A 14,406-nucleotide genomic window follows, 5' to 3' on the forward strand; every position below is an offset into this window, starting at 1 on the left:
AAAAATATTCCTAATTTGTTCAAAATTATGAGGAAAATGAAACCTTGCCTAATATAGTGAATAGAGGGCTCTCCTTGGCACCAGAAAGATCGATATTTAAGTTTTGCCTGTGACGTGTGCTAACTGTGTGACTCTAAAGAAGTCACTGAAGTTTTTAGTGCCAGGTAAGTCTCTAAGATCATAAGTTGCTTATCATCATTCTATTGTATGTCTTCCTTACACTGATGACATTAGAGATCAGACCCTCCCTTCCCCACAAATGAGGCAAACTATCTGGTTGAATTTATAATACCTTAGAAGAACTTGCTTTTCTTCTGAAACTATTTCTCATACGACACCATATAAACAAGTTGTCTATGGTATGGGCATGAAACATGAAGATGTATTTCTATTTATTTCTGAAGAGATGCGAAGATTTCTTCCAGTGAGCATATGAGAATTGGGGGTAGTGAAGAGATGGCCTGGATGCAGATATGTGAGCCTACTGAAAAGGATAAAGGGAAATATACATTTGAAATATTTGATGGCAAAGATAACCATCAAAGGACACTTGATCTCTCTGGGCAAGGTAAGATATTAAAATTACTGAATGTATTATAATTGCATATTTAGTGGCTTGCATATTTAGGACCAAATGAGGGGCAGTGTTCAATTGGAGTTGAAAGACAAGTGTTCAGATCTTGCCTCTGACTTACTACCTGTATGAGTATAAGCAAAATTGTTTAATTTTTCCTGGCTATACACAAATTCCTTATTCATAAATGGGGATGATTATACCTATATCACTGGTAATGACGAAGATCGAATGAAATAATGTTTTAAAGGACTTTGCAGACCTTAAAGTACAACCTACTCATATACACAGATAAATGCAAGGTATGCTTAAATACTATGTCAGTCCACCAGCACATTGATGTAGCAAAGCACCAATTTGGGATCTTGCACAGATAAAATTAACTTTATGTAACTCTTTTGTTTATTTGTTATTTGACTAAAAAAGGAAAATCTACTACTTAAGATTTTAGGTGCCTTTGGAGAGAGAATATAACAATGAAACAATTAACTAATAGATGAAATATTTCTTTCCAGCTTTTGATGAAGCATTTGCAGAATTCCAACAACTAAAGTAAGATTTGCATGGTTTATTAATATTGCACAAGATTAGTTCCTCCAACCCCTCAGCACTCACCCTCTACCCCCAGTCAAATTTATTTTCTGTGATGATACCTATGAACTTCTAGGGTGTGAAAGCCTGTGGGATGGAGATGGCAATGGAAAAGAACATCAATGATTTATCATATTATTGGAGAAACATTCTATTAAAGTATAAATGCATTTCAAAACTTAGGGTTATGAAAATTCACGTTCAAAATTGGGATTTTTAAAAAAGCTTGTAGTAATGGCAAACATTTCCCCAGGGAAAGGAATGGGGTGAAAGGAGGGAGGAGTTATTCTATTTTAAGAGGTTTCTCAGGATACAGACTCTAAATCTAAAACAAACAGTGAAAGAAAGTGTTTGAGTGAGCAGTCTTTCAGAATCACAGAATTTGTTGAGGTCTTCATGACTTCAAAACAATAAAGATCCTCTAGTTAGTTGTGAGTAGAGGATAGTTGATGCTGTACTCTGCTGAGGCCTTCAGTGGACAGAGGATGAAGTAGTGGCATTGGTGTCAGAGCACGTAAGTTTGAGGTCTACTTCTGGCACTTACCAACTGTGGGCAAGTCATTTCGAATCCTTGGGCCCCAGTTTTCTTATTCAGAAAATGGGAATATTAAGACTTACATTATCTAACCATGTGAAAATCAGCTGAGGTAATAGAAAGCACTCTGTTAACTATAAATTACTCCACAAATGTAAATTGTTATCTTGTTAACCACACAACTGGTTGAGTTTTTCTACTTTCCACCTGGTGGCTTTGGCATCAGGTAAACAAAGCTTTCAAATTCCCAATCCAGGAGGTGGGAGTTATCAGGAAAGGGATAATTTATTTTTGTCAATGAATTGACAGAATATTACCATAAAAGGTTTAATTCTGCCTCTTTTAATTATAACTTCACATTTTCCTCAAACTTCATAAATAAAAGATTCATTTTCTTTGTCAATATACTATCTTTTGTTAACTTTCTTCTTTCCTCCCAACCAATCTTTAGGGCGGCTGCATTTGCAGAGAAAAGTAAGTATATTTCACACGACAACCATGGCTAATTATTAGTCTGAGTTAGCACTGATTAGAGATCAATATTTTAACATATGCATGAATTTGTGTTGAATCTTAAGCATTCCTGCTCATGACATTTGGATAATTGCTCTTTTCATCTCATAGATCGTGGCAAGGTGATTGGTGGGTTGCCTGATGTGGTAACTATAATGGAAGGCAAGGTGAGAATGATAATTTTTGTGCAATCAGAGGGAGTTCATCGTTTTGCCATTTTGAACACATGAAAATGACTTAGATACCAAAGGCAATCTACCTTCTCTTCCTTGTTGTTGTGTAATAAGAATACTTCAAAACCTGTGGCATGATGACTGCCATTTCTAGATATATAGGACAGCTTAGCCCAAGGTGTTCTGGGGGGGGGTTCAATAAACATTTGAAGGAATACCATGACAGGAGAGAGAGGGAAAGAGGGGAAAAAGGAAAGAGTAAGGGAAGGAAAGAAGGAGGAGGAGGAGGAGGAAGAGGGGAGGGAGGGAAGGAAAAAGGGAAGAGAGGGGGAGAGAGAGAGGGGGAGAGAGAGAGAGAGAGAGAGAGAGGGAGAGAGAGAGTGAGAATGAATGGAGATGAGATGGAGATAGGAATAGGTATTCAAGTATAGTATGTGGAGTCACAGCGTTGTTGATAAGCTGTTTCTAGAGGGAATGTTAGCATTGCTTTGTATACTGTTCCCAGAGCAAGAGGTAGGAAGCTAGATGTAGAGGGTGGGGAGGTGAAGCATGGTCAGGAGTCTGTCATCAGCTATATAGTAGGCTCTCACCAATCAAGATAATTGAATCAAAATAATTTAGTAAATAGAAGTATTTTTAACTGACATGCCATCTGACTTATCTTTTTCTATCTTCTTTCCCTTTCACTCATTCTCTTTAAAAGACTCTGAATTTGACTTGTACTGTATTTGGAAATCCTGACCCAGAAGTTGTCTGGTTCAAGAATGACAAGGACATTGAACTCAATGAACACTTTGTGGCCAAAGTGGAACAAGCGAAGTATGTCAGCTTATCCATCAAAGGGGTGACCTCCGAGGATTCAGGAAAATACAGCATCAACGTTAAGAACAAATATGGTGGAGAAAAAATAGATGTTACTGTGAGCGTGTATAAGCACGGTGAAAAGATACCTGAAATTTCTCCTCCCCAGGCAGCTAAACCAAAACTGATACCAGCTTCCTCCTCAGTTCCAGAGTAATAAGAGAAGTATGCCCGTTAACCTGGGCAAATGCTCAAAAGGCAAAATGCTTTATCTAAGAAGTATGTAATTATGTTGTAGTGGAGTGCTGTGCAGATAGAGAAGAGTTTTAGGGTTATGCTTTGAAGAGTGTTTCTGTTTGCTTCTGTATACATATCTAAAATTCTCTCTATGGGGGAAATCGACTAACTAACAAAAACAATTTAATAGGAAAACATATACCTAACACTGAAAGTCATTTGAGATGAAAATGAACTTTTTCATTAGTTTCACTATTAGAAACCAGCATCTAAGATCAATAGCATGTTGTGGTTGTGTGGACACCCATAGTCCATGCTGGTAGTGTTATTGTTAGGTAGTCTTGGTTTTCAGTAGTATGTTCGAAATCATGCCTTTTGAGTCATTGAAAACACAGATTACCTGGATATACATTGTTTTTCTTGCTTTGGGCTAATAAAGCTTTAAAAGGCACCTTGTTGTGGGACTCCTTATTCCAAATCACACCTAAGTACTTCTGTTTATTCTCTCTGCTTGTTTAATTATGGCTTATTGTGCAATTTCACAGCTGGTAGCATGCAGACGGTGCACTTACAATCCGGAAGGCAAATGATGGTAAATCACATTTACTGTATGGCACCTACAGACAGTATTTCATCTGTTAGGGGTTGGGATCAGGAAGCTGAAAGTGGCACAGGGAGTTATCCACAAAAATCATAGTTTTCTAAGAGAGCAACAGATGTTTATGTCAATATAGGCTTTCAAGGTTAAAACAATTGCTATGTTCAATCTGAGGCAGAGTAGGGAGATGGAATATTGATCATATTAATTGATCATTCTAATATTCTCTCTAAAAAAGAGGGTTTTAACCTGGGGTTCACAATCCACTAAAGAGTCCATGGACAGATTTCAGAGGATATGTGAACTAGGACAGGAAAAAAATTCATCTTTATTCAAATATAATTGGGTTCCTTTGTAGTCATATGTATTTTATTTAATTTATTTAAAAATATTAGGGATCACCATATTACCAAAAGGATGCTTCAAAGAAAAGTCAAGTCAAGAAATATTTGATCACATACTACATGCTAGCCACCATTCTAAGTGCTGGGGATTCACAGAAAGTCACAAGGCAGTCTTTGCTCTCAAGGATCTCACAGTCTAATGGAAAAAAGGTCAAAACTCCCTATGGTCTTTCTTGGCAAACATGGCAACAGCTATCTTCTCCCCCCGTGACATTTAATTTAGTGAAGAATTTGTCAAGAAAATAGCTCAGTTCATTTGAAATGACCATCATTGAGTGGCTATTGAGGAAATACATTCTCCATAACTTCTTCAGAGAATTTTGAAAAATGTATATATGATATGAAATCATCCTTAAATCTTTTTTTTTTCTCTTTCAGGAGAGGCTGTCCTTTAAGATATAAAACTGCCTTGTATTTAAATGGAAATTTCACAACAAACCTGTTATTTTTAAAATGCCAATTATACCAGTGACTAGGAATATTCCATACAGCTGTAACTTTAAATGTAATCAAAAATTCTATAGATTATCATATTCCTTCCCAATATTATCTATTCCTCCCCAATTCTGTGAGGTAATATTGAACAACAATAAATCTGGCTAAATCTGTTTCTTATTCCCCAAGTAACTGACCAAGGTTTCATTGTAGGTAAAGTGAGGATTAGCAAAAATATCATATTATTCCCTTCTTCAAGGCAAGGGTGAAATTTATCTGAGTTTGTTGCTGCCACATGGGTTAGCAATATTCCTAGGTCTCCTTGGGCATAGCATCCAAGGTTAGACTTTTTGGAGTCATACTTACTCTAGTTGCCAATTTGAGATAAATAAACTTCACTGATTTTCTTTTCATTAGAACAAAATAATGTATTCAGAAATATCAGGTTTGAGTAGAAATTCAGTACTAACGGCTATGATGGAAATATGCATGAGATTATAGAATGATCAATATCCCTGTAGACAGGAATTTTAGGGGAACTACTTTTCTCCAGCATAGGAAGGGCCCATTGGCATCAATATAAATTCAGCAGCAAGTTTGGGCCAGGAAAACCCTTTGGATAGTGATCTGTTTCTTTTTATAACTGTAGATATTTGTCATTTTGAAAAAGCCTGGCATGAAAAAAGAATCTACAGATATTTAGGAGTTGTTATTTAGCAGAATTATCCCCACCTAGATTTCTTTAAATACAAAGTATTAAATAGTTTAAAATTTAACTATTTACAAAATTTCAACTATAACTACAATAAAAATGAAGGAGAATCTTTTAAAATATTTTCCTTAGGAATGTAGAATTTCAATTTATTCCTGAGACTCATGCTCCAAAGCCAATTACAATAAGTTTTAACAATGATTAGCATACAACTTTCATAAAAACAAATATTTCCTCTACAAAGTCATGAGCTGGGAATGCAGTGGAAATCCACATATGAACTGTAATGACTCATGAAAATTAAAATTCTCAAATAGGTTTACAAATTGATTCCATAAAACAAGTACATTGACGGTGATGATAGCATAAAACAAATGAATATTTGTAGCCTTGTGATAAGAGCACCAATAAGGAGAGCTCATAAGTGCATATTGTGAAATGAGCTTTTATTATATTTATTCAATCCATTTATTTACTAAGGGGAAATTGATTGGACTGTGTACCTACAAATGAAAGTCTTCCACAGATTCTGTGACTGGGGGCCTCTGAAATAACTGCAGAGGGAATATCTTAATACCATTATGAAATAGATAGCAACAGATATTTTTATCATTATGCATTACTAAATAATTTTTAATGGTTCATGTATAAATCTTTGTTAATATTCCATTCTCTCTAATTCTCCTCCTCATGTATTACTCCCAATGTGAATCAGGTGCAAGATTATATGCAAGGATTTCAGGCTAATATACTTTGCCCCCAAATATTTATCAAACACTATGTCATTGACTGACCTGATTATGTTTGAGTTCAACCTGTCAGTGACAGGAGATGTAGGAATGGCATTAGTTATTCATGGGAATTAGGAGACTGAAGTACAAGTGCTAGCTCTGACATTAACTAGGTTTGTTATCTTCAACTCGACTTCTTTGGGTTTCATTGCTTCCCATGTAAAATAGGGAGCCTGTGTGATCTGGTCTAGTTGGACTGGATGTCAGATTTAGCAATCGACAAATACATGACTATGAGAAATGGAGGGTTTGGGATTTTTTTTTCTGCAGCCCTCACAACCATGAAGAGTCCAATCCAGACAAGAAGGCCTCAGGGCAAATGACTGAATATTCAAATTGTTATCTGTAGTGAGCACTATCAGCTATTGCTTAGTGTTTCCCTCCTCAGCTTAGAACTCATAACCAGTCAGCTCTACCAACTTAGTGGGGGATTGAGAAGGAAACTTCAGACTATGAGGCCCTGGATCACATACACATTACCCTCCCTCCACAAAGTCACACAGAAACAGTGAGGAGGCCTCCTTCTTACTCACTTGCTCAGGATTCCTTTATGAGTATGTTGATTCTAGAAAGACAGCCCATACCCAGTAATTTCTCATCTCCCCTTTGTTTCACACAGGCTCAACTATTCTTCTGGTATGAAGCTCTCTATGTGTACCCATACGGGTTTGCTGTGTGTTTCTCCTTCCCTGTTTCTGACATTTATTCTCTAAACATTTACTTTAAATAGGAATATCTGTAGGAAAGGAGATGGAGTGAGTTTAGATCAAATGAGAAAATGCATGTAAAGTATTTTTGCAAACTTTAAAACTATACGTAAATGTCAACAATTGTTATTCGATTCAAAATCTTGCCCTTAAAACAACAACAAATGAGAAACAACCAAGGAAAAGGGGGCTTCCTTGAAAAACCAAGATGGTTTTTAAAATCATGAATAATGCAATTAAAGTTCTGTCCTGTTCTTTTACACTATCGTTCTATCATATTTTACTATTCAATAAAACAAAAAATAATGTTAATTACTCCAAAATAAAATTTGCCACCAATACCTAGTTTATATTTATCAGACATTTGATACATGTGACCATCCACAAATATACATGACATTATTTTGTTTGAAATACTTAACACGGTGATTGGTGATCTCTTAAAGCCATTGCTAGAGATGCCAAGGGGTCTAAAATAAACCTTGTCCTCCCTTTCGGGGCACTCCTCACAGCACGCTATGTGGCTGGCACGTCCAGAGGCCAGATAAGATGTCAGCTGGTCATGCTGTGTGAAGGTTCTGAAGTTTCTTCTTTGGTTGTCAGGATAATAGACTGGGCTAGCCTGGCTCGACTTTTTCTCTAAGCACCTGCTTCCCTTGAATCATCTTTGATGTAAGCCCTGTTTGTTTGAAAGAACACTCAGTATCAAAGCCTTCTTGAGGCCAACTGAAGGCTGGCACTTTGTTTGGGCTTTTTAATGGCTTCCTTTGTTTTTAGTGAACATCTTTTCCCCAGATCACAGAGTTCAATCTCATTCCAGTCTGCTCAGAAAGAAAAGCAGCATTTTACTAGACTCGCTTTTAGAATGAGGCTTCCGAGATAATAACACCTTTAGTGGTATTAATCCAAGATCTCTCGCTCTCTTTTCTTTAAAAAATTTTTAAGAAAGGAAAAAAAAATCTATATTGCTTTCTTCTGGTTCTGGGAGACCTCTAGGTGGTGCTCAAAGAATAAGCTATTAAGGTCTTTGAGGCTTGCCCAAACCGGATCCATCTTTTTGATGCAAACACATCACTTAGTGAATGGAAGATTATTAAAGGCATTATACTTATGCCAGTGACAAGGACGGGTCCAGCAAATTACTGTTTCCAGGAAATAGCAGGTCATTTTGAAGGCAATAATATTGCCTCTTAATCTTCACATGATACACATTAGGAGGAATAAAACATACCTTGTGAGATATTACAAGACTCTTATTACATCAGTGAAGTCATAAAAAAAGATGTGATCTATCTATACATTAAGTTTGGGGTATGAATTTTAAATATTCCATGTTTCAAAAAGGCGTGTCAAATGCAGCAGGCTTCCTCATTTTTTAAGGCAGTAAATCACAGCATCGAGAATTTCCCATTAAACCGAGGAGACTGCAGAGCCCTCATGCAGGGCTGAGCAGAGGGGGATCTGATCCCTTCTCAGACTGCATATGCCCAGGTGCACCTTTTTGTCCTTGAATTAAGTTCTCCTCCCTCCTTTGAATGTTAAATTAGTCATTTTCATAGGCAGGGAGGTTCTTACACTGTGCCATTTTCTTTTGGGGATGTATTCTAAGGAGGAAATTTTATCTGAATTGGAAGAATGCTGGGCTAGTATCTAGGAGACCTGGTCCTGCAATGAGCCAGAAAATTTAATTATGCAACTTTAAACTGGAAGACTTATTTAAAGTCCAAGAGGCCAGCCACTGTGGTGTATTTAAATCACATGAGATAATGTGGTTAAAATGCTTTCCAAATCTTAAAGCATTATATAAGTGAAAGTTATTATTACATTGGAGAGGCTCCATAGTACAGATAGTTGGCTTCAGAACTGGGATTTGAACCCAATGTCCTTTAGCTCTGAAGCCATATCATTTCCCATTGTTTTATTCTGCATTCTTTCAAGTCAACAAACAGTTATGAAGTGCCTGCCATGTTTCAGGCACAGTGCCAAACCCTGGGGATACAAAGAAGGGAAAAAAAAAACAGAGTCCTTCCCTCAAGTAACTCACAATCTAATCTTCCCTCAACAGGGTTCTCCAAGGGGTCAGGGGCTGTAGTTGTTTTCTTTTAGATATTCTCTCATATAGATTAGCAGAATTTTGAGCATATGATAATTTTTCAGGGGGGCAGCCTGGTATAATAGATAGATGAACCCACTTATGATCAGCATGGACACTGCTGATCATGTCCAGGGCCTGAGCTGGTCCCTTCCTCCTAAGGCAGACTGAGTCCTTACCATACTGCTGCAGACAAAGCAGACAACCTCACAGGGTTGTTGTTAGGATCCAGTGCAATAATATTTGTAAAAAGCACTTAGTTCCTGGCACGTAGTAGACCCTATATAAATGCTTATTGCACCCCCTTTAGCCTTATTGCAACTCATAATTCCAAGGCTCAAGTGGTCCACGAGCTTCAGACTCCTCAGTAAATGGGATTCTAGCATGTGCCTCCTTATTAGGCCCTATTTCTGTGCTTTGTGTGGAGCAGTGACCTCACCTATGCCCGTTGAAGTGAAGAAAACATTTGGGTTGTTAAGATTAACCCTCTCATTTTACAGGTGAGAAAATTGAGGTGAAGGGCTAATAAGTGGGAGAGACAAGATTGAGAGCTAGGAAATTTGGTTCTCAGAGTGTGTTTTTTAATTTTATTTTTTTGTATTGAACTAGATCTGATAGACTAACTTTGTGACCTTAGGCAAGTGCTTTAACCTCTTTAAGTCTCAGCTTCCTCATCTGTAAAATAAGGTGCCTTCTAGCTCTCTAAGTCTATGAATTGAAAGATGGAATGAGAAATTGAATATGCATGCCTCATTTTTCACTTACTTCAAAGATGGCATTTTAGTCAGGAGGGGTATACTCTGAATCATTGGTATTTAATCAAATACTTTTAAACAGATTTTAAAAAATGACTTTTATATTAAAGGTAAAAGGAGGATAAAAGAAATTTGTTCATAGGACAGGTTGTAAAAAGTCTTTCAGGAAAATTTATTGTCATATTGATTGTTTTTTTTTTCCTTTACCTTAGTTCCCACTCCACCTGCTTCACATATTACTTATCAGCAATGATGCTGAATAAGTTTGTTTATTTGTTAATAAAGAAATAAGCAATATATTTTGCTTAAAACAGAAATAGAAAGGACACTAAAGGAAAAGTGATATTAGAATAAGAAAAATCCAAGAGTTCTTCTAATTCTAAATCTTACGACTCTATAAGGAATGGAGAAATGGAAGTCAATCTGGGTCCTAGAGGTATTGACATCATAGCTGAAAGAATACTCAGATATAATCTAGTCCAAAAGCCTTCATTTTACAGATGAGGAAATTGAGACCCAGAGAAATTAAACAATTTACTTAAGGTCACATAGGTAGTGTCAGAGTAGAGATTTAAACCAAGTTCTTATGTTTCCAAATCTAGTGGTTTTTCCATTCTATACTGACTCTAATTAGCTATATGACATTGTACAAATGTTTTCACCTCTCTAGTCTAATTTTTTTGTCATTATAAAATGCACATTTTGGGAGAAAACGACCTTAGCTTTATGTCTCATCTGGCTCTGATACGCTATGATTTTAGCTTTGTTTTTTCTCAGTTTGTTAATGAGGTACTTCATCCTCTTGGCTCTTGATATTTAGGTGGGCCATGGGATATACCAGACAGAGGTGGAGAGGGAAAATTAGTACGTTAGCATCATGGCCTCCTGTGTGTTTATCAATCAGATGTTCTTGTTCCAGATGATTTGGAAAATGTTTAACTTCATTAGAGACTTCTTTGTCCAATAAAAAAAACAATAAATTTTGATGTACAGATTGTTCTAATAGCCATTATTATTTGATTTCTTAATTGGGAAAAAAAGAAGAAAACTAACTGAAACCATAAAAAAAAAACTTTTGAAAAAACGTGGTTGGTGGCCAATACAGAATCATTATAGATTATATACTCCAATTTTTGAGTTCACTTATCTATAGGAATCGTTATAGCAGAAATAGCTATACTGTGAGGCTAAAAAGCAGGGAGATAGGCCAGATCTGAAGAGATCTCCAGTCTGATTTGATCTCTTATTAGAACTGCAAAATTTTCAATTCAGAAGGAACTTTAGAGATCATATAGTCCATTCTACTAATTTTAGAAGCTGAGGGAAACTGAGGGATATGACTAGAACTGTAACAAGGATGGTTCTTTGCCCTTGGTAACTGAAATTTGGGGAGAAGGGCACTAATAGTACTTTTAGGCCTTCAGCAGCATAGAAATAACTAAACGTAGTGCTTATATAACACAAATAATTAAATTAGGAAACTAGTCAATGACAGTTTGCTTTTCTCCTCCATCTAGAATGAAGATTTGAATTCAGGTGTTTCCTAATACCAGGTCCACTTCTATTTCCACTATGCCATGCTTCCTCTCTAGTTCAAAATACTAACAAAAAACAATTAAGTGTGAAAATGGGTGCCAAGATAGCAGACTCTAAGTGCAATTGAATTAATTTATTTACTTGTTTAAACGAGAGAGGGAGAGAGAGAGAGAGAGAGAGAGAGAGAGAGAGAGAGAGAGAGAGAGAGAGAGAGAGAGAGGATTTCATTTAACTTCTCTGGGCCTCAGCATCTTTATATGTTAAATTAAGAGATTACATATGATTCCTGACATTTATGCAAAGCATTGTCTCTGTGGGACTTTGAGGATGGTGTGATGGATGTGAACAGGGAATAACCAGGAAAGCTTTTGTGGAATTTGAGCTTGACCTTGAAGGATAGATAAATTTGAACAGAGACAGAAGAGGAAGGAAAATGTTAAAGCTGGTGAAAGGACCATAAGCAAAGTTGAAGCATGTAGATGAGAGAAAGTTTGACCCAACAAAAGTGAGAGCTTATGTAGGGGATAGCTGTGAATAAAGTTGGATAAATAGGGTAGAACTAGAGTCTTATAGTATAGACCAAGAGTATGGAGTACTGCCAAGAACAGAAAAGAACTGTGTGCTGAAGTCAAGTTGGCAAGGATTTTGGGATGAAGTGATCATGATATCTCAAGAGTTGTGATAGAAAACCAAGGAAACAATGGGTATTCTGGAATTCCTTATTAAATTAGCAGGTTGTGAGCACTTAGAAAAGGATGTAGTGATTGTTATAATCTGTCATGGCTTCATAAAGGACAAACTTTGTTAAACTAACTTCATTTCTCTTTTTGACAAGATTATTAGACTAAAAGATTGAGGAAATGCCACAGATATAACGTACCTGGATTTTTAGCATTGCATTTAATTATTGCACAATACTCTTTTGGTCAAGATGGGTTATGTGGAAGCTTTAAAATTCCAAGAGAGGAAGCATAGTACATAGAGAGTTTGTCTTTGAGCCATGAAGTCTTGATTCAAGAAATTTAATAACTATATTTTATGGGCAATTCACTTAATTTCTCAGTGTTTTAGGCAACTCTGTAAGTCTATAAAAGATTATTCTGATTTCTATTGGCAAACAGAGATTTTTTTTAAAATCTGAGAGTTCCTTATATCAATGAAAATTAAATTTAATTCCCTATAATAGTGACTGAGAATATTTTGGAAAGGTGAAGAGTGGTGAATGGTGATTTCTTGGAAAAGTGGATGGAAATTTTTAATGGATAACCAAAGGGTTCTATCTTCATCCCTGTACCATTCAACAATTTTATCAATGAATATCTTCTTCACCTGACTTTCTATAATTCCCAAAATATGAATGTTCATCCATAGGTGACCTTCATCTTTCTTGCTTGGTTTGGTTGGGTTGGTTTTGGTTGGATTGAATTTTTCACTTTTGATCTTGCTCTGGGACTGCTAAGTATTTCTGGAAAAATCATGAAATTTAATTAACTTTACTCATCATATATTTATGATGCATAACTTTCACTGAACTCTTGCTCCTGCCTAACAATCCTTATACTCTAATCTTACTGGCTTTCTCTTCTACCCCTCATAGTATCTGTTTGTTTTTTTTTCTTCTTGTCCTTGACCTGTATTTATAGTATAAGACATCATTTACAATGAGAAAACTGAAGTCACCCAGGCTGAAAATTCTCATCTTCATTTTATGTTTTCCCCAAACTTCTGAGAAATATTCACTTACTTTCCTCTTATGCTCTAGTCCAAGAAAAGCTATTCTTTGTTAAGCATGTTCTTTTTAGCTTCCTCCAGAAACTTGTTCAATACTTATCTTCCTTCTCTTATACATCTTCATAGATATGTGTGGATTTTGCTATTAATTCCTTTCCATTTGTATCTAAACATGTTTGTTTCCCTGAATGCCTAAAATAGCCTTTTCTCTCATATTTCTGCATTATTCTTCTATTATCCCATTTTTTTCTCTTTTGGTATTGAACTCTTTGAAAAAAAAATTGACTATCCTTTATTCTTCCACTTCCTCATTATTCACAGTTAGGGGCCTCCTAATTTATGGCATTCTTGGGATTGCCATAAATTATCATTTGAGAGTAAGTCACCTTCTAGCTCTTTGAAATGAGAAGGGGAGGGAGAAAAAAAACTCTACTCTTCTCCTACTCAGCTTCAGTTAAAATAATATGGCTCAGGAAAAAAAAAATTCTCCAACAGTTAGAAATAGATCGGGAAGGCCATTTTTTTTCATTTGTTCATAGAACAGGGTTCTCCTTCACTCAAAACTGCCCTGTCTTTTGAAAAGGGACTTTCAGTGCTTGGGATACAAAGAAGGTAAGGAGTTGCTTCCACTCCCAAAGGGAATAAAGCTGAGTAGAACTGACTGCTTTTTAAATATGTGTCCTTGGCGTTCTTCTCTTCTTTCTTTACATCTTCTCCTTTAGCAATCTTATTCATTGTCATGGCTTCAAATGCCACTTCTGTGAACATCTGTTCTAAATTTCTCTCTTTAGTCTTGACCTCTCTTCTTAGCTTCACACTCATCTCCAACCACCCTTAGCACATACGTGTCCCACTGGCACTTTAAATTCAGTATGACCAAAACTAAATCTATCATCTTTTACTCTAAGCCTGTTCCTCTTTCTGACTGGGTAATTTGTGAAAATCTCTCACATTCACGGCCTTGGGATTATCTCTTTTTTTTTTTCTTATCTTCTTATTCTTATATTCAATCAGTACTCAAGTCCTAAAAATTCTACCTTCTCTCACCTGAACATTACCTTTGCTCTCCTGTATTTGTTCACAACTTTCCTATACCAAAATGCTCTCCTTTATCTTTTTCCATTTGATGAATTCCTACCCACAAATCACAGAATCTCATTGTTTATTCTTTAAAGCATGATTCAGCTTTGATCTGCTTATGAAGCACAACTGATTGGCCCT

The 14,406-nt window shown here is 36.2% G+C and overlaps 1 protein-coding gene across 1 annotated transcript in view; it reads left to right on the forward strand.

Moving 5' to 3' along the window:
• MYOM2 (myomesin 2) overlaps nt 1–3,875 on the forward strand; it is a 155,710-nt gene extending 151,835 nt beyond the window's left edge. Inside the window, exons 33-37 of the mRNA XM_069065405.1 lie at nt 405–568; nt 1,090–1,126; nt 2,152–2,174; nt 2,325–2,380; nt 3,090–3,875. Coding sequence (XP_068921506.1) covers nt 405–568; nt 1,090–1,126; nt 2,152–2,174; nt 2,325–2,380; nt 3,090–3,404 — 595 coding nt within the window. The 3' untranslated portion in view covers nt 3,405–3,875. The remainder of the gene's footprint in view (nt 1–404; nt 569–1,089; nt 1,127–2,151; nt 2,175–2,324; nt 2,381–3,089) is intronic.
• The last annotated feature ends 10,531 nt before the right edge of the window (nt 3,876–14,406 follow it).

Source organism: Petaurus breviceps, unplaced genomic scaffold (genome assembly GCF_028583685.1).
Source record: "Petaurus breviceps papuanus isolate PSGF00001 unplaced genomic scaffold, PetGlider_PUasm1.0 90686, whole genome shotgun sequence".
NCBI lineage: Eukaryota > Metazoa > Chordata > Mammalia > Diprotodontia > Petauridae > Petaurus > Petaurus breviceps.